Source organism: Aulostomus chinensis, chromosome 7 (assembly GCF_037954235.1).
Source record: "Aulostomus chinensis isolate RoL2024-O1b breed Wild chromosome 7, RoL_Achi_v1.0, whole genome shotgun sequence".
Taxonomy (NCBI): Eukaryota; Metazoa; Chordata; class Actinopteri; order Syngnathiformes; family Aulostomidae; genus Aulostomus; species Aulostomus chinensis.
The window spans coordinates 28,483,528-28,507,661 of NC_141326.1; the positions used below are offsets into that span (position 1 = coordinate 28,483,528).

Here is a 24,134-nt window from a genome sequence, read left to right on the forward strand (position 1 = left end):
AACATTTGTACCGGACCACCGATAGGAGTCGGTGAATCTCACCATCCCTAGCGTGCTGCACTAGACGCACCGCAGCAGCTAGCGAGGCTCAGGCCGAGGCCCGTCTAGCTCACCTGGTTCTGGCAGCTCCTGTGACAGCACTGATGTTCCTTTTGATCCAGCAGTGGTGTGCAGAGGGGGGACGTCCTGCATGGGCAGTAGCCTGCATCCAGGCTCACATCCGCCTCGCAGAGCAGTTGCCCGGGCAACTGGAATTGTTTAGGGTTTTTGTAGTTTTTCTTATGGATTTTTTCATTAATGGATGGAAAAAGCCAGTGATTAATCTCCTCTGGAGGCAACAGCCATCGTCAACCTTGAGTGGCAGAGGCCCTGTACCGTGCAGCTCTTCTTTCAGACAAAGACAATGTGACGATACCCTCCACAGCCTCTTAAACCTGCCGCCCTCCCTCCCTGCCTCTTCTCTGAATATCACAGATGTGTACTCTGCCAAACAGAGATGCACATGGGTGGAAGTACTTACATTAATCCATGTACCAAAGACTCCACACAGCAGGGGCCATGAATATTTGACAAGGGCAGCACAAAGCTTGGAGAAATTTGAGATCAACTCACTGGCCACCATGCATCTTTAATCGGGTCTGCCTCTCTTGTCCAGCAGCAGGAAAGTGATAACTGCTGGGGCCCCGAGTTTGAGAGAGTAGCTGGCCCTGGCCACCCTGATGAATAAGTCAATGCACTCAACCAGGCAGTGATGCAGCCTGCAGCCTGCATCACTGCGGGCTGAGATTTGTCTGTCCGTGAAAGCAGTGTTGTTTGGGAACGAATGATTTATGTCAATTTCATAGCAAAACAAACTTGATTTTACGGAGCTACTTTACTGTACTCTGGAGATCGCTCAGAGCTCAAATTAATAAAAAGCTGTTTGAAGAACAAAGTCCACATAAATACAGTTGTGTGATGTCAATAGCGGTTAAAAGGAGTGTTTTCTTTACATCAAACAAGAATTCGGGGTTTTTTTTTTCTCCTCCAAATCCAATCTGTTCCTTTGCCTGCTTGTCATCAAACTAATAGGCAATAATGTTTACCAAATGGCTTCGGTGTACAACATACCCACTTATTAAAATGGAATCTCATTAGAAGCATTGAGCAGCCATTTTACATTAGATTAATTGTTTTTGTTTTTTAAGCTCTTTCTCTTCATTATCATTCTGTCTTGCAAATGGATTCGCTGCAAACGTAATGCATATTCATTTTACAGGAAGCTTGAAAATTGCTCTGAAATGAGCCAAAGGTGGAGCCAGGCTGGTGTGCCGACTACAGCTGAATAACAAACAACAGAGGCTGCGTTCTGGAGGTGAGGGAGAACAGCTGCGCCTGTGGAATAGATTTGGAGAAGCACTGAAAACAAGACACTCACCTGCTTAACTTTCTATTTCATGTGACTAGGCCCTGAAAAATTAGCATAATGTACATGTTTTAAAATAGAAACTACGGTAATAAACATGTAAATAGTCCACATTTCCACAGAACATTGCTCAGAACAGAAACGGTGAGTCGGCGCTAGGTGTTACTGCCTTTCATGCCACCAGAGGATTTGCCTGCAAGGTGTATTCATGGCTACCTCTTTCACGAGTGGCATTAATAATGCACAGAGACAAGCTTTTACCAGATTTTGATTTGCTTTTTCAAAAGATTGAAGGAAATGCGCAGCTTCTCCCAAGTTACTTTTTCAAGGAAATGAGCAGGGATGACCCCCCCCCCCCCACCCCCCCCTCTTTGACGACGTACTGTTTTGTGTGGGCAATGTGTACATTTCAGCATCAAAGAAGTCCACTTGGTTGAGAGCTTGCCTTAGGCTGGGAAGCAAACAAAAAGTTTTCTTTTTCTTTTCTTTTTTTTTCGCCAAGTAATGGACTCTTACCTGAGGCAAGATGAAGTACTTCAAAGGCAAAGGGCATCCTTTGTCAGCATCACAAAACTGGCAGCAGGAGATCCACCTTGAGAGTAATTGTGACTGTATGAAAAAAGAAGAGAGAGACAATCCTGTCCGCTCCACATTCAAAAACTGGAGAATCATTTTCACTCTCTCTTATAAAGGCGGCCGGTGTTAGAAGCTCGCAGGTGTTTCTGTACAGGTATTTATCACGCAGTGTTTATGTGCACCGGAACATGCAGCAGCTCAAACGAGTCATGCAGAGAAAAGCAGCTAATAAGCCACACGTCTGATACGACACGTTTTTAGCGTCGCGTGTGGACGCTTCGATACACGAGAATTCAGGTTTGATTAACGTTTGTTCGTCGTTTGGGTTCATACGAGTCAAGTGCGGACATTTTGGTGACCTGAAACTCGAGCTCCCCGTCAGCAAAGTATTCAAATATCCATTCAAAGCACCGGCGAGCGTAGAACTGCTTTCATGTCTTTGGGAGCCTTGAATGTGCGCTCACTGCACAGGCTAACCTTCTACATCCCCGCTCCCTCCACCTCCGGATACGGATGTTTCCCGCCATTCGTTTATCTGCTACTTTCCTTACTACGGTCCTAGACGGCATCTGTCACTTACTGAAGAATGTAGGTTGTTTTTCCTTGAGAATGTACAACCTATTTACTTGTTTTTCTGGGGAGTACCGTCTAAGTTGTTGGTCTGTGCGCTTTACGGCAGCCGCCGACTCTGATCTTACACGCCCAATTACACTCATCAGTAGGATTTCTCTGCGCCCTTCCCCGCCGTAACAGTGAAATTTGTGTTTCGTGATGTTTCGACGCTCTCATTGGTGTGTGTTTTATTATTTATGGTCAGATCAACTTTGTGGTTCATGTTAGAAAAGGGCATCGATTGCTGTGGTCTGATTCTGTTGAGATCATAAGTGTTTTCTTTTAGTTCAGTTGGTTATCACACAGAGAAAAATCCAAGTGAAGGGAGAAAAAAGGGGGGGGGGGGGGGGACCGTTAACTGGGCTAAGTGGTCAGATGTGTCTGGGGCAGGAGCCAGCAGTAAATACAGGGGGAAGGCCCTGTACTCTGGACTGGTGCAGACTTTGTGGCTTTATACAGACGTTATCTCATTCCCTCCCTTGTTCCGGTCATAGTAACTACAGCCACTACGAGGCAGCACGTGAAATACGAGTCGTTTTGATGTGCTTGAATCCTCCAGATACGGTGGTGAGTACGTTTGCCCTCACCCTGATTCTAATTGATTTTCTGCAGGATTAAAAAGGTGGAATCTGATCTGGGACATTAGCCAATGTCATCTATGTGGCAACTTGTAAGTCTTGAGCTCTGAGCATAAATGTCACTGAACATTAAAATACTCATTAATTAAAGTGTAATTGTGTTACTGTGGGTTCGCTGCTTCATTTTGTTCGACTTGATCAAAGCAATAAATTGATAGACACTTAACTCAGATACGTGTGATATGAACTTATCATCATACTCAAATAATCGTAATTATACATCACCTACAGTCAGTGTTCAACCGCAGGCCTTTTGGAGGTTAAACGTGAAATTAAAAGGATTTCTCCCGCTGCGTACCAGAAAGTGACAAATCACACAACGGCCCGGATGTGAGTCGCAGAGAAAGAACTCAAGTTCCCAACTCCTCCAAGGAACTTTCGGGCACTTTCATGCTCGGATGCTAATTTGGCGCTTGTATGGCTGAACTGTGGTGCTAGTACCCTTTGTGGCCACTAGGTGGTGGCATGAAGCACACAGTCAATGTACATTATGTTGCTGTCCATCATGTCCAGACAGCTCGGTGTAATTTTGATGTAAATCAATTTAGGGTTGTTCCTTCCTGTGGCCACCAGGTGGCGTCGTTGGCTGGGACTCTTCAGCAAAAGTCTGGACAGTCTGTCAGTGCGGTGCACTGTGCTAAAAGTCTTCTGTTGTAAGGCAAAACGTCAAAATTGTCACCCTCGCTGTGCCGAAACGCCAGTCTTCAAAACAACCCATCGCTGAGATCTTGAGGCATTTCTGACCCAATTTTAAATTCGCTGAGAAAGTCAAAGTGTTATCTCCTGTCACCACTAGGTGGCACTGTCACTAATCTGAATGAAATGGCTTCTTCCTTGGTGGATACTTCAACCCTCCGCCAAGTATTGTAAAACTGGCCCCTTAATTTTTATTTAATCGTCCTGTAAAATGAGCATGACCCCGATCTAACAGGTGCTGGCTCTCGTGGCCTTCGGCTGTGATTAAGTTTTGATTCAAAGATTTATTATCCAAACCGTAGATGCTTGTGATGTCATGATGGTGGATAGAAGGGTCTTTAAGTGCAGGGGAGAGATTGAGCGGCTCCATCATCGTTAGGGGGTTATGGAACCTGAATGGGTTTGTTATTAGGACCCCAGAGCTCATTTGTATCGTCACAAATGCCACCGCGTTTTTGCATAACCAAGGTTATGAAGTAATGGGCTGATGATGGCGATTTCAAGGTCTGAGCCGCGACTGCAGGAATCTGCACAGCACTCTGGGATGCGGCTGTGGCACCAACAGGGTCATTAGGGTTGAATAAACAGACTTAAGATTTAAGGCACAGAATAGCTAATTAACGTGCTCTTGGAGACTCGTGGGAGGCACGGCTCAGAGGCCAAAATAAAACACAACAAATGATTTTTATTCCACACTGTCCTTGGTGGTGGAAAATATAAGATTTGTCTCATGATTGTATCAGATTTCGAATCCCGATGCCTGCTGAGCAAGCAGCCGAGCTAATCCCTAATACATACAATACCGAGGTATAAAGGATTTTCTTGAAAGGGCCTTTTCATCCATGAACTGTTTGTTTTTGATTACCGAAGGAGAGGCTCAGCGAGGGCTGCCCAGTCAGGGGTATTGGAGATAAATGTCTTTTAGTGATTGGCCGTCCCACATGTCTCTCATCAAATATTCATGCCGGAGACTTGGGAGAATCCTGAGTATGCGGGGATATAGGATATTCTCCCATCAGTCTAGCGGTGGGATAGGTAGTCAATGTCTCAGCAGAGAGACGCCTCCAGAAGAGCTGCACTGTTCAAGGCTGCTGCAGGAAACGTGGGCTCCTCCACTCAGGTATCGTGCTCTTCATCTCAATCTGGGCTTCCCGCTCACCCTCTTGCCTTCAAGGAAAGAATGTGTGATCTGAATGATTGTGAGGATTCCTTTGGAGGTGTAATTATTAAAAAATGATGGATTTCTTGGCGCGATCCATCGACATGTTTGCATCTCTGGTGAATGTTCGCCTTCAGAACCAAAGCGGGATGCAGCTCACGACCTGTAAGATTGAATGAAATCATGAAAGCATTTCCTTCTCTGTACTGAGCTGTTTGCTCATTTAAGCATCAGTTTCAAAGTATCTTTATCTTGATTTATCCGCACCCCCCCCCCACAAGTTAACTTTAATAATTAACTGGGGAAGGTTTTATGTATAATTTGTGTCTCCTTCCTCTACAATCGAGTGTAATCCCAACACAAAGGATGGAAGTTTGTAGTCGTGTGTCCAACAAAGCGCAACTTGGTGTGGGATGTGTTCGGTGCGCTGTCTCGCTAGCTTGTTCCCCTTGTCCTTCTCATCGCAGCGCTGAGTTCATCCTCCTTCTGCTGCATCCGCTCCTGAAACGTGCTGTACGCTCCAGCTCGGATTCTTCCACGCTGCTGTTGCTCCTCGCTTCAGCTCTGGTCCACCACCGAGGGACAGCATCGCTACGAATGCGCAGCAAGTTAAAGCAGCAACGACCTCTAGATAGTGGAGGAACTCCAGAGCAAGACTCTGGATAACAAGTTTGCAGTTCAGCAGCAGCTGTGGTGCAGAGAAGGTCGGGTTTACCGAGATGAAACTCATAAATATGCACCAAATATTCTAACAAAGCCCTTATTAATAATTTGAATACCACATCCATTATTCTCCACCCAGAAGAGAATTTTTTAGTCCTTCGTGCAACACGGTTTATCTCAGCTTTGACCCAGTTTTTAAGAAGATTCGAGAGACAACGTCAAGTGTTGGCACCTCACCGGCGGGAGAGAGCCGACCGTTCTGTGCATGTGTTGACTTCATGGTATTGGATCGCCTCCATTTGAAGATTAATTTTTCCTACTGATGCTTGAGATTGGTGAGTAGAGTGAGGCAGGAGACTGCAGCTAGATTCACCTGCTTCGTACGCTGATGGTTAAATGCAAAGCGCGGTTCATTTCTCCGGCTGTGTGCTCGACCAAAAAGCTCATTCCGTAAGAGCACTTCAATGTACGCGCTATACTGGGTGAAACTGGGCCACCTTATTGTGTTTCCAGCCCTCATTTCAGCACCGAGCCTTTTGAAAAGCCTGCCAGTGTCCTGTCCTCCCCTGCACCTCATGTGTAGTGAGGAGATAGTGCATTCTCATGTTATCTGCCACCGGCCTCTTGCCCCTTCAGACATTTTCTCATTTCACAGATTTGACCAGGAGGTGACCTTGGCTTTTTAAAGTGCTTTTAAGGCAGAGCCAAGTCTTCCCTTCCTTGTTCCTGTCTCACAAATGGAGACAGAGAAGAAGAGAGGACTTCTTTCCGGTCTTTTCTTTCATGGTCTTCTTTCTTTTGTGTGTGTGTGTGTGTGTTTTGTTTTTTTTTATTCATGCTCGCCCATGCCTGCACCCACTGTCCATGCTTTTTTTTTTTTAACTGAGTTGACATGAAGACAGCGGCTGTTGTCTGCTAATTCTCGTGTGTTTGCTCTTTCAGTGTAGAAAATGGCCTCCGAGGAGCAGCAGCATATGTTTAAGACGCATGACGTCAGGGACAGGGCCGGTCTGAAGTCAGGGACACCTCAGTCCATTAGTCCAAGGTGCTACAACTGAAGACTAACTGAATCTCTCTGCCTCGGGGAATTCTTCGCAGCTTTCAAATACTAATTGTCCAGTCTCTCAGATGGAGGTAATATTTTCTGCGTCCTGGTATCTCACACGCGTGACGAGCAGGTGAGAGCGTGTGCGTGTATGTGGGCTGGTCGTGGCAGGCAGGACGGCTGTTGCTCTTCCCTCCAAGTGCACCTCTGGTGGAGCGCTAATCCGGGTCAAAGTGCCAACCACTTAGAAGGTCACGTGCAGATGAAGAGTTTCTTGTGCCTCTTGTCCTCATTAAGCTGGAACAGAGGAAATTTTTTGTTTTCCCTCTGACCTTAAACATAAACATGCAGACAAAACTCTGAAAGCAGATCAGCTGACTGAGCGTCCGTGGAAAATGAAGTGGCAGATATTAATTTTATTATCAGTGGAAATATTTTAAGATAGTTGCAACGACATTGTGGTTATGATGAAGTGTATATGAACACTACGTTTCAGAAGCGTTCTTGAACTCACTCGCTGTGTGTGTAGATTGTTTGGATGTAAGACCAAAGCTCGGGATTCCTGTGGTGACACTGCGCCGCGGTCGCCTGCGGATCATCCTGGCTTCATTTGAAAGCTCCAAGGAAGTTGTTTTCACCTTGGAAGGAAGTAAGGAAAGTAGGAGTTGTTGAATATCTGTCCTGATCTCAGATGGAAGACGCACAGAATAGGAAACTTGCATTCGATGTCAAGGCGTGTCTTTGCAGCGTTTCCAGACGCTTTTGCCACGTGGCTCGACGAGCTAAATGCACTCAAGTCTCTGCTTCTGCTGTGCGAGGGCGTGAAGAAACTCCGGCGTCAGGAAGTCAGTCCCACGCCGACTGGGGGGGCTGCTGTCGCTCCTCGTGGTCTCCTGCACGCTGCACAGCAGACGATGCCTGACGAGGCTGAAATGCTGGCCAACTTGAAGTGAGTCACGTAGCTCAAAAACTGGGTCAGAAATGGGGCTAAAATTGTAAAGCGTATGCCCAGATTTAGACACGAGAGCCACTTGGTTAGGCAAAGATGACGGTTTGGCATAAAATACAAAAAAGCCATATAAATAGGAGTGGCTGCAAATATCCCAACATCTCCCTCGAAACCTCGCTTTGCTGCCAGAAACACAAATTCAAACGTCCTGACATCTCACTCGTTGCTCAAATGATGACGCATTGCTTTTTGTAGGTAGAAGTAGGAAGCGTGAATGAGCCCAGCCTGACTAATCGCATCTTTCCATCTCTTTCACATTTCGACTCTCAGTTTCATTGAAGCGCTTAACCGCCGAGTCCTACGGCCTCTCAGCAGCTCTCGGAGATGAACAAACGTATCGCCACATCATCAGCACAGTACGCTCTTTAATTGCGTCTCAGTTTGTTTTTCACGGCAGACACTTCCTTCCCTGAGTGATGAAGGTGAGAATCGACTGTGCGGAGGTGGCACCGGTCCACCCGCAGCTATAAAAGATATGAGGACATCTTTTCTCCAGCCAAGTCAAACAGGGGAGGGGGGGGGGGGGCCTGTAGGCGGGTCTGAAACATCTCTTTACAATCACGTTTCAAGTACGGACCGAGATGCAGCACCTAAGCACATACAGTGCATCCGTTTGCACCGGTTTGATGCTTGATCACTCTGAAGCGAGCATCAACGGGTGGCACGAGCTCAATATTTCTTGAGAACCTTCTCCAGTAGCTTGCACCTCCTGTGCCAAAAGCCTTAATGGTGATGAATTGAAAAGCCTTGTTGATGTCTCCAACACATTTTGGACTGAGAACAAAGGCCAGTCCTGTCCCTGTATGAGAGCTTATGACAACAAGACAAGGACACTGGAGCCGCGGCGGCGCTTTAGAAATATTCTCGTATCCGTGAGCCTGACCAGCTGAGACAATTTCAGGTTTTTATGCTCGGCGGCATGTCGTCCTCACCGTTTTCTTATGGGAGAACAGCTGGAAGTGGCACTGTCACTGGACTGCTTGTTTCTCCCTCGAGGGCCCCAGCGGTGGGAGCAGTTGGTGGTGGCGGTGGGGGGAGGGAGGGAGGGGGGTTGCTGGGCTTGGACAGTGTGTCCATTGGGAACACATCACATTCAGCACACACACTCTTCCCTCTTCCGCCACCTCCACAACACCTCCTCCTCCGATTAGAGTGAGTGAGCTCAAGCTGCTGACAGCGGTGACAGGCCCCGCGTGGAGAAGGGGGGATGGGGATGGGGATGGGGGGGGGTCTACATCTGTTGGGGCTCTTGGTGCAGCCGTCTGGCCTGCAGACTTTTATACTGCCGGATCATTGGAACACGCCACGGTTCAGGACCATTTTATGATCTGGAAACTTCTTGGCATCTTTTACAGGCTTGGAAAAAAAAGAGGAGAAATGCAAGTTGTTGTTTGTTGCCTCAAATAAGAAAATGACTCCCTTTGGAAGATTGCCTTTGTGCAGATGACAGGCCGTCAACCTCAGAAATGACTGTCGTGCCACACAGGGTTTACAGGAATTACATGGTGAATCTCACAGCAACAGCGTTCAGACTCCAATTTACTACACCGCACGTCGATAACACACTCACAGACAATTCCCCGTCGCATCCTGATAATTAGGATCATTCCTGTGCTTCTGCGCGGGGCGTGGACGTCTGACAAGGTTAGCTAAATCTTTGTAGATGACAGATTCCTTTGTGTGCCGGGCGGTAAGAATGGAGCAATTGGTAAACTGTTTGACCAATTTGAATTATTAACAAAACAGCGATTTCATAATAAAGGGATTTATTATTCCTCTCTGCACCACAATTGTGTTATCAACAAAAGCCTTAGTTACTCCGCTTTTTATCAAGAGAGAAAATCCATTGAAAGTGGCTGAAGGCCTAACACAAAGCAGCTGCTGAATCCCTGCAAATCTGCAGGCTTAATTGATTATTTGTGCGGCGCTGTATATCTGCAAGGTGCAGGATACCCAGGGGAAATAATGTAAAACAGATAACAAGATGAAATGTGGGAGAATTGCTTTCTGCTGCCCATTTTATTAATCTTTTCCCCTTTTTCTTATTCACAATGAGTTTCCCATCTTGGTTTTCCCATTACAGAAATGCAGCCTCACATTTTAAAAACGGCTGAATGGAAAGTCGAGAGTTGATTCAATCCAGCAAGAAAAGTATTCGAGCTTATTTTGATTTCCCAGTAACATATGGTGGGGCTCGACGCTGCGTGCACCTGAAACTCCCACAGGACAGCATTTTATTTTCAAATCTCATCTTCATTCATTTGCCTCCCTCAGTTCCCTGCCAGCTTTCAAATGAATTAATTCAATATGTGGATAAACACGTTTTTTGAAAAGCCCTCTATTCAGATTTTAGAGACTCTGGGTTACGGTTAGCAAGTGTGAATTCTCCGAGGCGTCTTGACATTGTGGTTTTACTGTTGTAGGAATGACTTGAAAGGAACAACCTTGGGAAGGAGGGATGTGAAAGTACTGTGGAAATCAACTCATGTCGGTGGCGTGTCAGTGCAGGTCTCCTCAATCTTTGAGATTTTCCCCGCTAGCGTTTGAGAGCAGGAGGCCTCATTGGCATGCAGGAGGCCTCCGTTCACTCGCCAGTAATCAAGCTATTACAAATAAGGGAATGAAAGGACTTTTGTTTTGTTTGGGCTTTGTTTTCATGGGTGATATAGAATTCCTGGCACTGGGTTGCACATCAGGGCAGACGTAATTACCTTCTCATCACTGTGGAGCTCCTTGTTTTTCTAGCCTGCCTCTGTCACCATTCAGTGGGTCTGGGTTCCAGCAAGGAGAAATGGAGACGGTTCCAGGAGCGCGTGTGGATCGCGAGAGAAGCACGGATGACGTCTTTACGGGGTAAAAGGCGAAACAGCGGCGTCAACATTTACATGAAGCAAGGAAGGCTGTGCTCATTTACAATCCCAATTTCTGCAGTGTTGTTGGCCACATGGACAGGCAGGAGGCCAGATGAGGGTGTGTGTGTGTGTGTGTGTGTGTGTGAGTGAGTGAGCTGAGAGACTTCAACGCATCATCAATGTCACCGTCCTGTCACTGCGTATTTTTCCGTTTTGGATGGTTTTCCATTATGTTGGATGTTAAAAGTGTCCCAACGTGTCCTCGGTGGTTTCTGCTTATTGATCGGTCCTGTGTGGATTTTAAATCTTACCCTGTTCAACTGCCTGTTGGTTTTCCTGCTTCTGGCTGGGAGACATGACAACCAAAAGCATTCACATTAACCAAGCCAGCAAAGCGTTCTTTGTCTGGCACAAACAAACAAACAGTTACACGACATTTCAGTGTTGTCATCCCGTAAATTAGATATATATTTAGTCTGGATTGGTTTAAGAGCTGCTTCCTGAGCTCTGAGGAATTGGGATGGGCATATTTCTGTAAATCCTGACTTCATTTTACTACAAAAACAGCATTGTGGGACTACAACATGCCGAATCAGCATAAGATCAAACCAATAATCTGTGGCATCGATTAAGATGGATCGATTCATGTATGGGACACATTTACACTCAGAGGTTTTCCATCTTTTGGCCAGTTGCATTAGAATCCGTTGTGTAACTCTGACACTCTTGTTTCACTCCATGAAACAAGCAGTGTTAAAACTCTCAGCAGGTTCTGACGTCAAGGATTGATGGGCAGAAGATTTCCAGCTGAGAGCCATTTCCAAACCCCAAGGCCCCAATCACAGAGAGATACACCCAGGTGATCCTTTCCCCTGAGGATTTTTGCAGAGTTCCTGGTGTATTTTCTATCTCATCTCTTCTGGGAGCAACAATCTCCAGGAGTTCTGTCTCCTAGCCAGCTGCGACTGGATGCTACAGCCAAAACAGTGAAATATTTTAATGCGGTATATTGAATTTAAAAATTGCAAGGCTCAAAAATTTGTGATCACGTTTAACATTTAGCCACGAGAATGAAAATGTAATTGGATTTGTGAGGTTCTTACAGCGTGAACACTTGGCAGTTGTGCTACCACCAAACTGCCTGTGTGTCAGTCTAACAGGATTTAACCTCGCACCGAGAACACAGCCTTCCGAGAGAGTTGGGACCAGATAGTTGATATGAGTTAAGTGCAGTTCTGGGTGAGCAGAGAGGCAGTGCTGTGGTTTATTTGGTCCAGTTCACTCACACACACACACACACACACACACACACACACACACACACACACACACACACACACACACACAGAGTGCATAATGGATATTTAACAGCCCCAGCCTGCTGAAAGTGTGCTGTGTCCTGGACATCTGAGAGAGTGTGTGACTGCCAGGATGACACGTCCATTAAAACACACTTAGTCCATTTCACTTTGCACAGTTCCACTCTGGATGCACGCCACAAGAACGAGCACAGCAACACACACATACCTCCCTTTAGCTAATGGATGCTGTCTGGAAGTACTATGCCATCACACCATACGTATACACCTTCATCTATTCTATATTCCAAAAATATAGAGTACATTGGACATGGGTGTGACAGTGTGTTTGGTGCTGGTAACTTACCCACTTTTTGTCGTCACAGCCACTCATTCTACCCGTCTGTTCTCACAGCGCTTGCTCGGTGATGAGTTTAAAATAGACTGAGGAATAGGATAAGCAATAGTAATCAGAGTAAACGACGATGTCACAGGTAGAAATACCTCCTAAATGCAGTACAATGTGAGACGCTGGACCTGTGACTGGACTGGATGGCCTCTTTGTGTACTTTTCTGCTTCATTCTGGAGGAGGTGAGAGTTTTCAGATTGGAGACCTGTGTGTGTGTGTGTGTGTGTGTGTGTGTGTGTGTGTTCCAGTGATACCAGACAAAGCAAGGCGCCTCTCTAATTTCAATAATTCAGTGCGGGCTCAGAGTGGGAGGAGATGCTCTGAATGCTCTGTAGATTTTTTTTTTGCAAAAAGAAAGAAGCGCTGCGAGTCCCCGTTCCAGGAGAGGAAGCTGGTGCTGAGATGCATTAAATACCTGAGTCCTGGTGTCAGGAGAACTCTGGTACCAGCCGCCAGCTCGGAGGGGAAAGAAGCCAGATTCCTGAAGAAAAGCCTGCAGGTTTTGCTCATCAAAACTCTGTAATTTGCAGAAGACCTGCCACACGTACAACAGAGACCATGCCAGATGTGTTCTGACAATTGGAGTGCCGCAAAGATGGTGGAGAGCTCTCCCCTCTGTGATGTGGAAGCATTTGTCCGCATAAAATGTACAAATAATGCATAAAAGGGGATTCTCGGTACTGTAAAATATGATTGAAAACCTTTAAAGCAGACATGTCGACTGTAACGCCGCGTTCCGTTTTCCTCGGAACTCTGAGGTCGGAACTGGGAATGGCGCCACTCCCGAGCTGAGCGTGTCCCATTCGTCACATTCCAGCTAAGGAAGCCGAGTGGGGATTCAGGGAGGATGCGGTGATGTGGGCTGTTGCTGACCATGAACCATGAGCCCTCACTGAGCTTACCTGGCCTCTCACCATGCTAGCTGGGCCTCACCGCTCACGGGCATGACATGTTCAAAGGTTAACTTAGCACACGCTCGCCGTCCACAACAGTGGGTCCACAGGTTGAAGGCTTTCTCTAGATGAAATCAGCACAAATCCAAGGTTTGAACACTGATATGAACGCCGAGAGGGAGACAGGGATGCGCATAAACAGTGGTAGCACGACAGCAGCAGCAGCGCTCTTTTCTTGAGGTGAACATTTGTGGACTTCTGTCCTCGAGCGGTGAAGAAACTCAAATGATCCTGCGCCCAAACTGAACTGAGGAAACTTCTTGACTGCTTGACTCAGAGAATCTCAGTCCACTCGGGGGTTTCCTGACCTCAGGTGGTCATTGATTTCCAGGGGGCGGGCGATAGCAAGTGTGATCGCTTCAGAGGGCTCTTGTGGCTCTATTTGAGAAGAGTGTCACCCGACATCGTCCGCTAAATAACTTGTGACTTCTCCGATTCCACAATTGCCCAGCAGAAAGAGTATTATCCGCTATTGTGAACCCCTCTGGGTGTGTTGTGTTCAGAGGAGAACCCTGAACGTAGTTGGTTGAAGCTTCCAGAGAGCAGAGCTCAGTGCTTGGATATGTTAAATTCAGTTTTCCAGTGTGCACAAAGAGATATTGACAAGCTGAATCTCAGGCGAGGCGAGGCAACTCCAGCTGCTGCTGATCGATGCGTGTGTGGTCATTGAACTGAGCTTAGAGGTAGTTTGTACTACCTCTGGGGCAGCAGAACAAAAGCCTATGTTGATGTCTGATTGCCAGCTTTGTTACTTCTGCTGCTGTCCGTGAGCTTCCTCCCTTCCTCCCTCGCCAAGTCATCACAGGTGTGACACTGACTGGTGTGTGCCGTTGCTGAAAGCTTCACGTCGTATTTATCTGGTAGACGGAAGGGCTTGTTTTTTTATTGGCCAAGTGGGGCTTCAGATTGTAGTAAATACCTGCAATAACTCGAAGGCATTCAGGGAGCGCATAACTGAGGCAGAAGACCAACATTACATCGAAACCCATTCACACGTTTTATTCCCACCCTCAAAATAGGTCGTCTGGATGAATTTGTCCGAGATATCAACAAGAAACGGACATCGGAGGAGAGGAGAGGGGAGGAGAGAGGAGAGGGGAGGAGAAGGGTGTTTCTTGCTTGCTGCACTGACTGATATTTGACTTCTTCATAAATGTTTGCAAAGCAGAGTGTCAGAGCCTTTTCAATAAAAGCACAATAACGTATTTGCAGCATTTTGTAATTGACATTGAAAGAGAACTGTTTTTTTTCTCCTCCTGGAGCCTCGTTGCTCAACCCGTCGGTCCAGGGTCACGTAACCTTGTGGTCGAGCTCAATCCCAAGCGCAGAACCTGCACTCACAGATGGATCGTATGGGCTCCCCATTCATAAAGATGGAGGAATAGCATTCTTAGTATGCACGTGATGATCAGCTCTCTAAAACAAGCCCAGCCTCCAGACCAGAGACGCGTGAGCCAGCTGAAAAGAGCCCATCGATTTTGTTGTTTGTGTTCATCATTCATAGAACAAGGCGGCATTCAAAATTCCGGCCCTCAACCACGAGGCGTCCATTAGCACTGAACAGCTAATGACACTAGTTGGGTGGGGGTGGGGGCGCAGTGAACAACCTACCACATGGTGGGTACTTATGAAGCCATTTTTATTAGCAGTGACCCATTTTAGTCACATTGGTAAGGAACACTTTGCAGGTCAATTACATGCAGTGCATATTTTCCACCTGTCTTTGTGTGTGTGGGTCCAATGCGTCAAGGGAATGAAGACACTAATAACACAAGAGTGTGCTGGAGTATATTTATGAGGCTAATGATGATGCTAGAGGGAAACGCCATGTCATACACGGCTGCACGGTCCAAGGACCCCTCCCCCTGCTTGGGCAGGTTATTTACCTGTCACGTTAGAGACAAAGCCGCCTTAATTTTAAGGTGTTTTCTCTCTCGTGTTCCGATGCAGATCTCAGCCAGAGTGCGTGCAGCATGAGACTGGCGTGGAAATACCTGGACAAGATGAGGTGTCTGAGGAAACGCTCCACGATTCCCTTCCTTGGCTTCCTCATCACCTTCCTCCTCTTCCTCAACCTCTACATTGAAGATGGCTATGTGCTGGTGAGTAAATCCTGATGTGTATCCGCATTCCACGTTTTTGTCTCAGATATATCAAGCATTTCCCAGTGACCTTGAAGAGTCAAAGATTCAAGGATTTGTTGGAATCAGCCTGATTTGAACAGTGTTATGGGCGGGGCTAAGGGGCGTGAGACGCCCGGTCTGCGTGTAGCTGGGCTTCCTCTGACCGTACCACCACTGCTCATTATTGCATCAATAAGCTGCAACCAAGTCTGCTGCAATGTTTCCGCCTCATCCGTGAAACACCACACTCGTATCAAAGGTAAAGTTACTTTAGCAAAAGACAAACGCAAAACAGCCAGGAGCTAAATTAGCTTGAGCATTAGTGAGTTAGCTAGAGGCCACACAGGTCCACCGTCCGACAGTGACGGAGACGGTGGAGAGGAAGGAGTCCAGGACCGAGGAGTTCTTGGGTGATTTGCATGAGGCCAGAGGCTGCTGTGCTGGCACGTCACCCGATGGCGCGCGGTGTAAACAAACATGGTGGCGCCCGTATCCCAACATCAGCGCTCATGTCTGGTGTGGGAAAAAAAAGAAAAAGAAAGCCAGTGTGGCATTTGAGAATATGGAATGTCCAGGACATGAACTGTGTGAATGGACGATCAGTCAAAGACAGGCAAGACTTGACCAGTCAGATTCAACGCAAAGTGAGCACTCAGTACTCAAAGTGAGCACTCAGTACTCAAAGTGAGGCCTCAGTACTCAAAGTGAGCACTCAGTACTCAAAGTGAGGCCTCAGTACTCAAAGTGAGCACTCAGTACTCAAAGTGAGGCCTCAGTACTCAAAGTGAGGCCTCAGTACTCAAAGTGAGCACTCAGTACTCAAAGTGAGCACTCAGTACTCAAAGTGAGGCCTCAGTACTCAGTACTCACTCTGCGTTCTTTCACAATGTCTAAAAAATGAATGAAACCAAACGTACTTTTATATTTGTTCACTCCGCCCAAGTCATCTCGTTCTTAATTGCCTCTTTTTTCAAACTAAACACGCTCAAATTTTCATGACATGGACCCAAGTTGAAATCATCCAGATGATTTATCTCTTATTCATGATGCCATCAAAAGTTTGTTTCCAGAGTACATTATCTGTCCTCTCCTCGAGTCCATTTGCTCGACTAAGCAAACTGCTGAGAAGAGTTTTAAGATTCCTTTTGTCTTCAAACGCTGAAGGTTCGCTCAGCTGCATCTACGCCCGTGGTGTAAATATTGCACGTGACAATTTAGAAAGCGCAAATGTCTGTTTTTTTTCCCCCGCTCGACTCTAATTATTCTCAGGTTTCTCTCTCCTTTCTTCAACAGACATGACACCTTGTACATGCTCTCAGTGTGAACTTATGCTCTGTTTTTTGTGATGTATTGCAGGAAGAGGATAAAAGGCAGCTCAGGGAAACGTCGGCCCACCCCCCGAGCTCCGAGCGATACGTTCACACCTTCAGAGACCTCAGTAATTTCTCCGGAACCATTAATGTCACGTATCGTTATCTTGCTGGAACCCCGCTGAATCGCAAGAGTAAGTTTAGGCTTTTCTTTGAAAAGGAATTTACGCCCACTTTTTTTTTCACGAGTGTGGGAACATTAAGTCTTGATTTTAAACAGGCGCTGAGACTAAAACTTAAAATCTGTGACGTTAGGATTCATAGCATAGCCATGAAATGCAACAAGTCCACAGAGGCCTTTTTCTCCGTACAAATCAACACAACTGTTTCCTGGTGTGGTGGTTGGTTGGTTTTCTGGCCTTCACCGTCAGTAATATCCCATCAATAAGAGCAACCATGCACCAATTGAAGCCATATTACGTCCTTTAGGCCATGACAGTGGGATCGCTATGTTTTTACATGTCTTTTTTGTAGTTTTCCAAAAGTCCACACAAAATTCTCCAAATTCAAACTCAGAACTTTCCTAACGTGAGGCGACAGTGCTCACCACTCCACCGGCTGTCGTTTGAAGCCTGGTGGGAAGATGCTGTGGTGGACACAAGGCCTTGTCCTTGCTAACCTGTCGTTTCATCTCCTTAACATATTCCTAAGATGAAGGTCTTGTACTCATGATGTCTTCATTTTTGTCGACAGAGTATCTCACCATTGGACTGTCTTCAGTCAAGAGAAAAAGAGGGAACTACCTCATGGAGACGATCAAATCCATCTTCGATCAGTCCAGTTACGAGGAACTGAAAGAGATTGTGGTTGTGGTCCACCTGGCAGACTTCGACCTGGTCTGGTGTGAGAACCTGGTACAAGAAATCACCAGGAAGTTTTCCCACCACATCATAGCTGGGCGCCTCCTGGTGATCCAGGCTCCAGAGGAGTACTATCCATCTCTGGACGGGTTGAAAAGGAACTACAATGACCCCGAGGACCGAGTCCGTTTCCGCTCCAAGCAGAACGTAGACTACGCTTTCCTCCTCAACTTCTGCACAAACCTCTCTCACTTCTACATGATGTTAGAAGACGACGTGCGATGCTCCAGGAACTTTCTGACGGCGCTGAAGAAGGTGATCACCTCCCGAGAAGGTTCCTACTGGGTGATGCTGGAGTTCTCCAAGCTGGGCTACATCGGTAAGCTGTACCACTCCAGAGACCTGCCGCGTCTGGCTCACTTCCTCCTCATGTTCTACCAGGAAATGCCCTGCGACTGGCTCCTCATCCACTTCAGGGGTCTGCTGGCCCAGAAGGATGTGATCCGCTTCAAGCCCTCGCTGTTCCAGCACATGGGCTACTACTCCTCCTACAAAGGAGCGGAGAACAAACTGAAAGACGACGACTTTGAGGAGGACTCCATAGACATTCCTGACAACCCTCCTGCCAGCCTTTACACAAACATCAACGTCTTTGAGAACTATGACGCCACCAAGGCTTACAGCACTGTGGACGAGTACTTCTGGGGGAAGCCTCCTTCGACTGGGGACTTCTTTGTCATAGTCTTTAATAAATCTACCAAAATTAGTAAAATCAGGATTGCAACCGGCTCTGACGACCGACAGAATGACATTCTTCATCACGGAGCTCTGGAGGTTGGGGAGAAACTTGTTGGAACTAAGAAGGGGAAGCAGTGCTCCTCCTACATCACATTGGGGGAGTTTAAAAATGGCAACATCGAGGTCCAAGATGTAGACCACAAAATCGCATTTGACATTGAGTGCGTGCGCATCGTGGTGACGGCCAGTCAGAAAGAATGGCTCATTATAAGAAGTATAAGTCTATGGACTACGCCACCCCCCAGCCAATGAGGACTACACACAAAGACTCTTAGTAATACACAGAGGCAACAGTTTTTATTATTATTATTATTATTTACAAATGTATGTATTTCCAGGTTTATTTATTCATTTTGTATGTATTTATTGATTGACATTTTGATTGCTAAATCAATCTATAGTTTTATATACCTGCAAGTTGTCACCTTCGTGGAGCATCTTCCCAGTCATTTTCCAGGACTGTTCAACTGACCTCAGAATATTCATGAAAGGGTTCAATCTTAAAGTGATCCTTGAACCAAAAAGTGTATTTTACTCTTCAAGTATTCACAAAATCGGTGTCTTGAGCTCATAAAGAGGTTTTTTTTTCCCTCCTGTATTACTTCTTTGTGACTACAGAATGCAGAAAGAACCAGCCATGTATATTTAGCTTGGAGCTAACAGACACCGATAGCTAACAACAGTGAAATCGCCCCCCCCCCCCCCCCAAAAAAATCAGTATACGAACTCTCAAGCCGTCGTCCTTCATCATCTGCTCGCTCAACTGCAAATTACAACCCTCTTGATTCAGCGCCACAATGAACGAGCACAAGTGAGTGGGTTCAACTGCGTCTGGCACCTCCATGAAGAAGCCAGAACCGTTATAGTTCTGGGGCAATTTGTGTGCGTGCGTGCGTGCGTGCGTGCGTGCGTGCGTGCGTGCGCGTGCGTGCGTGTGTGTATTACTGAGCATATGGCTGGAAAAAAGAACGTGCAGGTTATATCAGAGGATGCACTTGTAAAATGCGTTTATCTGACAGTTTGGCTATTATTAGCCACCGGTTGCCGTGAGCGTCAAGCTAAGCAAATGTGGCCGGCTCTTTCTGCGGCCGTTTGTGAGGACTTGAGACGTGCTTTTTGAGAGAAGTGTCACTTTAAGTGTCTCATAAGCCTTGGTTTTAACTGTAGTTAGCGACTATAACCTGAATAACGAACCTGTGCGACCATGAACTGACTTGAAGCGGTACTGTATGTCATGATTTGTGTTAAACACGATTCGAGGTTCCCGATGAAAGTATGATGGTGACGTATTGCCTTGTTTTGGTTTTTTTTGTTGTTGTTTTTTGCCAACAAATCACGTAGAAAGAGCCAAACCAACAATGAACTGAATCCACTATTCAGTGTCTGCTTATTCTTTGTGCGCCGTTGTCTAAATCTCGTAACGCATGAATGAGCCACACTGTTGAACTCGGTGATTTGTGCTTTCATTTGCATGAAAATCAGGCCCAAAGTTGCTCGTGTCTGGAAACACTGTCCCTCAGCCATTAATACTGACTGGAAATCCGAATATTTATTGACACACGGCAGAAAATTTCTTGCGGTTTGAGCAGCTCGACAGCACAGGGAGGTGCAAGCTGTTGGTTTTGTTCTTTCCATGAGATTTACTGACTAAAATTTAAAAGAAGAAAAATCAATATGACACCAGCCTCAAAGGACCAGTGTGGAGGATTTAGGACATCTATTGGTTGGAACTGAATTGCCCTTTTTTTTGTTTCCCTGTTGCTCGGAATGAGCATGTTGCATCTACATAGGGAGTGACTCCTCCTCCTCAGCGTGGGTGACCTGGATACAGGAAGTGAAGACTAAATCATTTCATCCCCATTCAAGTTAACGAAGAGGAAAAAGTGAAAGTTAGCAGGTTCAGGCAGCAGAAGTTTCCTTTAAACCCAGAAGCCAAACTTGGTTTTTTTTGGCTTCATGTGCCATCTGAGAATCTTTCAAATGAATGAATGTGCGTCCGTGATCCTGGCAGCAGCACTGTTGCTCCACAGTGTGTCTGCTGTTAGCCAGAGCAGACAAACCGAATTCCGCAGTCCTCTTGGCTGTCCGTCATCTCCCCAGCATGTCTAAAACAGTACCGTGGGTGTGGAAGTATTGCCACATGACACTGCTCTGTCGTATTTATGTAATCTTTCAGTAACGCCACTCCTGCATCTCAGTCCTCAGTTCAATGATTCTTTTCCTTGCCTCCATGTTCGATAAAATTGGGAGTTTTATTTATTGGAGCTCTGTCCAGTCACCCGGAGCACTTTATTTTTACATTTGTGACAAGAAAAGTTTCACAAAAAAAGGGGGGGGGGGCAGGAAAACCCTACAAACAGAATCTGAATTTGTGCATTTTGTCATACTTGGAAAGTAGAGGGGCAGATGAGAGTGTTTGGCTGCAATCTGAAACCTCGCCACTAGGTGCCACTAGATCTTAAATCACTGGTCCGTTAATGATTCCCTGAATAAAATGTTGGCCTGGTGAGGTGAAGTATGGAAGGTTTCATCAACACTTCACGGAATTCTGAGAAACTGCACATTTTCAAAATGCTGGATCCCCGTCTTTTTTTTTTCTTTCTTCTTTTTAGTGGCGTTACAAACTTCTCTGTGGCATCCATATCTGATGAGTGACTTCTACGCAACCATAACTGCGTCCCTTGAGGGATTTGCTTCATATTTTTGGTTAATTGTGAACGAGATCTGGCGCTTCATTTCAGAAATGTGACTCTGAATGCCGCTTTTTTTGTTGCCATTTCCTTGTTGGATCAAGGAGCCGGGAGAGGCGGTTGAATAAAGGCGGTAGGATGAACACGCCACATTCAGCCTGGCGGTTGCGGGCAACTGACCCTGTCTAGTTTTACATTAAATTTGCATTCAGTTACCACATCTTGATATACTAGCGTATTCATGTCTGGAACAGTTTCATATTGATGTTTATGTTGTGTTATTTAAGTTCGCAGCCACTTCTTGACTTTCAACTCAAGATTTAGCTCTGCAAGGACGTTGAAGGGTCTTAAAGAGGAGCGAGTAAAAAAGCTCTTCAGCGTTGTGTTCCTTTCATTTTGCTGTCATTCACTTATTTTTTTTGTGATGAACCGTGTCTGAAAATTCTGAGTTCTCCAGTTGATTGTGTATCTTGGGGCTATTTGAGGACAACTGGACGGCCTGGAAGACATTTCCTCTTTTCGTCCCTTCTTGTTAACCCTGTTAGAGGTAGAAGCGAAATCTGCGTGGCTGGCTCTTGCTGCATTCTGGAGTCACAAAGTAATGCAGGATGGAAAATAACTTGGAAGATAAAATACGCCCCTGGTGACGTATGGCTTTAAACAGCTCAGTTGTGCACCAGTCACAATTGGAGAAACTCTCTCAGAAGAGAGGAGAATTGTCTTCCAGAATGTCAAGAATTGCCTTCATGCAGCACTAAGATATGTTATTAACCACAAATTATTTACAGCTGGGTGGGGGCTAAGTTGTTAGCAGGGGTAGCATATGTGTTTGAAACAGGCTCTCCTTGAAAATGTCAGCTAATTAAGCTATTGTGTCTTCAGCTATTTCTCATGACTGATAATAAGCCTGCAAAAGTGTAGCTCTGGGATTTCTCCCTGTCCCCATTTGGCCCTTAATTATTTTCCTCCTTGAAAGCCCACCAGGAAGGTACCAGAGGTCACTGTTGCCTTGAATATTCATCACGCCACACCTAACTTTTCCCTCTAAAATCGTCATCTGGGCTGCAGATGAGGCAGGTGTGCGAGGCGGCTGAGCTCTTTTACTGGCACTGTATGTTCTGTCAGGGCTGCTGACAAGAGAACAATGTTTGTTTTCACCCATCTTCCTTCAATAGCTGAGATTAGATTGCACAGTGAAGAATGAGCCAGGTCTGCTCTTAGCTCTCTCTTTTTTCTTTTCTTTTTTTTCTACCACAGCACAATTTTCCCCTAGTAAATTGGTCTGTGTTTGCCTCACTCTCTACACCAGCAAAACAACATCTCCCCTGGAGCTATAGGATCTCAATTCGTTCTTCCCCCAACGTTGCACTTTCACAACTCCAGTGTTTCTGCTCCTGCGTGGTTGCCTGTCTGAGATCTTTGCTCTCGGTTCCCGCAGTCTGCCGCTACAGGGATACTTGCTTTCCTTTTGAAGATAATTTTCAAACTCCTCTCCCTGTTTCATGTTGTTCCGCTGCTAACACGTGCAAGAATTAGAATTCATAATCATTCACCAAGTAACTCAGACTCTGGTGTGTCAACTGTCTGCGAGCAGCCGTGTTTGGCGTCCCAAAAAAAAAAAAAAATCCCTCAACAATGCAATAAATAGGTAAATGTTTACATAAACCTGAGGTTCTTTAAGAACAGGAGGCTGATGGTCATTAAGCATGCGGCGACGGCTCTGTGCTCTGCTTTGTTTCCACTGTTGCCACCTGTTCCGTGTTTTCCCTCCAGGTCTTGTTCAGTGTCACAGATCGAGGCCTTTCTTATATTAGCTTGTACTCACCACCTCAGCGAATCCCCCGTGTGCTTTCTGAAATGAGAACGAGAGAACACACCACTCACATTATGGCACACTGTTTTGTTTTGGTTTTGTTTTTTTTTTGCCCCTCAGCGTTCCCTTTCGGAATGTCACTGTTCATTTTTGAGAATGATTCCATGACCTGCATGGATCAGCTCTTTGGACGGGATCTTGCTTCAATGGATGATGCTTGGAAACACAATTGACGCTGGGCTGAATGCGTATTATTCTTTGTGAGACACACCATGGTGCCGATTCAACCTGGTATTACCTGCTTACGAGCTACTGCCACATGATGTCACCACAGCCGTTTTACAAGTGTAATGGATTGTTACGCCTTGTGCCCAAGTAGAGTAACGGCGTTGTGGGATGATATCTCTGGAGGAGAAATTGCTGTCTGCTTGAAATAAGATGCAAGCCAAAACTAGCTGCTCACTGCAGATTTATAGACAGATTTACATATTGGGCATAACAACAAAAGCTGCATAAATTCCTCAAGTAGATGTCAGCAGACTGCTGTGCGCAGCATTCTTTGCAATTGGCAGCCACAATCTGTACTGGGTTGTTGAGTGAACAGTGTGCCAATGATCAGTTTTACAGCCACCACATGGAGCAATATTTCACACAAAATGTGTATTTGGGCTTTCAAATACTGACATTTACATTTCTTGAGCTCAAAACGATGTTTTTCCCTCTCCCACATTACTTCTTTGTGACTCCGGAATGCAGAGAGGGCCAGCCACGTAGTTTTAGCTTGAAGCTAATTGAGACTGAAGGCTAACAACAGCAAAAGTGTCCCTTTACAGTCTCTCAAATGCACAGTCTGGTATGATTCACATCTTTTCCTCATCCAGCCATATCATTAACAGTTCACAAACACTTTGGTTTGAGCTGAAACAAACAAACTCTAAAAACTCTGCTTCAGTGCTGCTATGGGGCTCTGCGCTTGGCAAGCTAGCACATTTAAGTTGGACCTACTGGTTCACTGTAATGAAACTGGATGTTTTATTTTGTTAATTACTGAGCAGACAGCTGAATAACAGGAAGTGGATCACACCGGACGCTCTTGCGAGTTTCTGAATGAACGATTTTGGGCAGTTTTGCTGCTGCTAGCTGTTAGCTAGCTGTCTCCATTAGCTTCAAGCTAAATATAGCTAGCTAGCTTGTACTCTGAAGTCAAATAGAAGTATTGCCGGT

At 46.0% G+C, this 24,134-nt stretch overlaps 1 protein-coding gene across 3 annotated transcripts in view; it reads left to right on the forward strand.

Annotated features, from left to right (window-relative positions):
* mgat4c (mgat4 family member C) overlaps positions 1–24,134 on the forward strand; it is a 109,602-nt gene extending 85,468 nt beyond the window's left edge. For all 3 annotated transcript variants that reach the window (XM_086209707.1, XM_086209708.1, XM_086209709.1), the window contains 3 exons: positions 15,267–15,418; positions 16,796–16,943; positions 17,503–24,134. In XM_086209707.1, the coding sequence (XP_086065833.1) occupies positions 15,290–15,418; positions 16,796–16,943; positions 17,503–18,659 (1,434 nt within the window). In that variant the 5' untranslated portion in view covers positions 15,267–15,289 and the 3' untranslated portion in view covers positions 18,660–24,134. The remainder of the gene's footprint in view (positions 1–15,266; positions 15,419–16,795; positions 16,944–17,502) is intronic.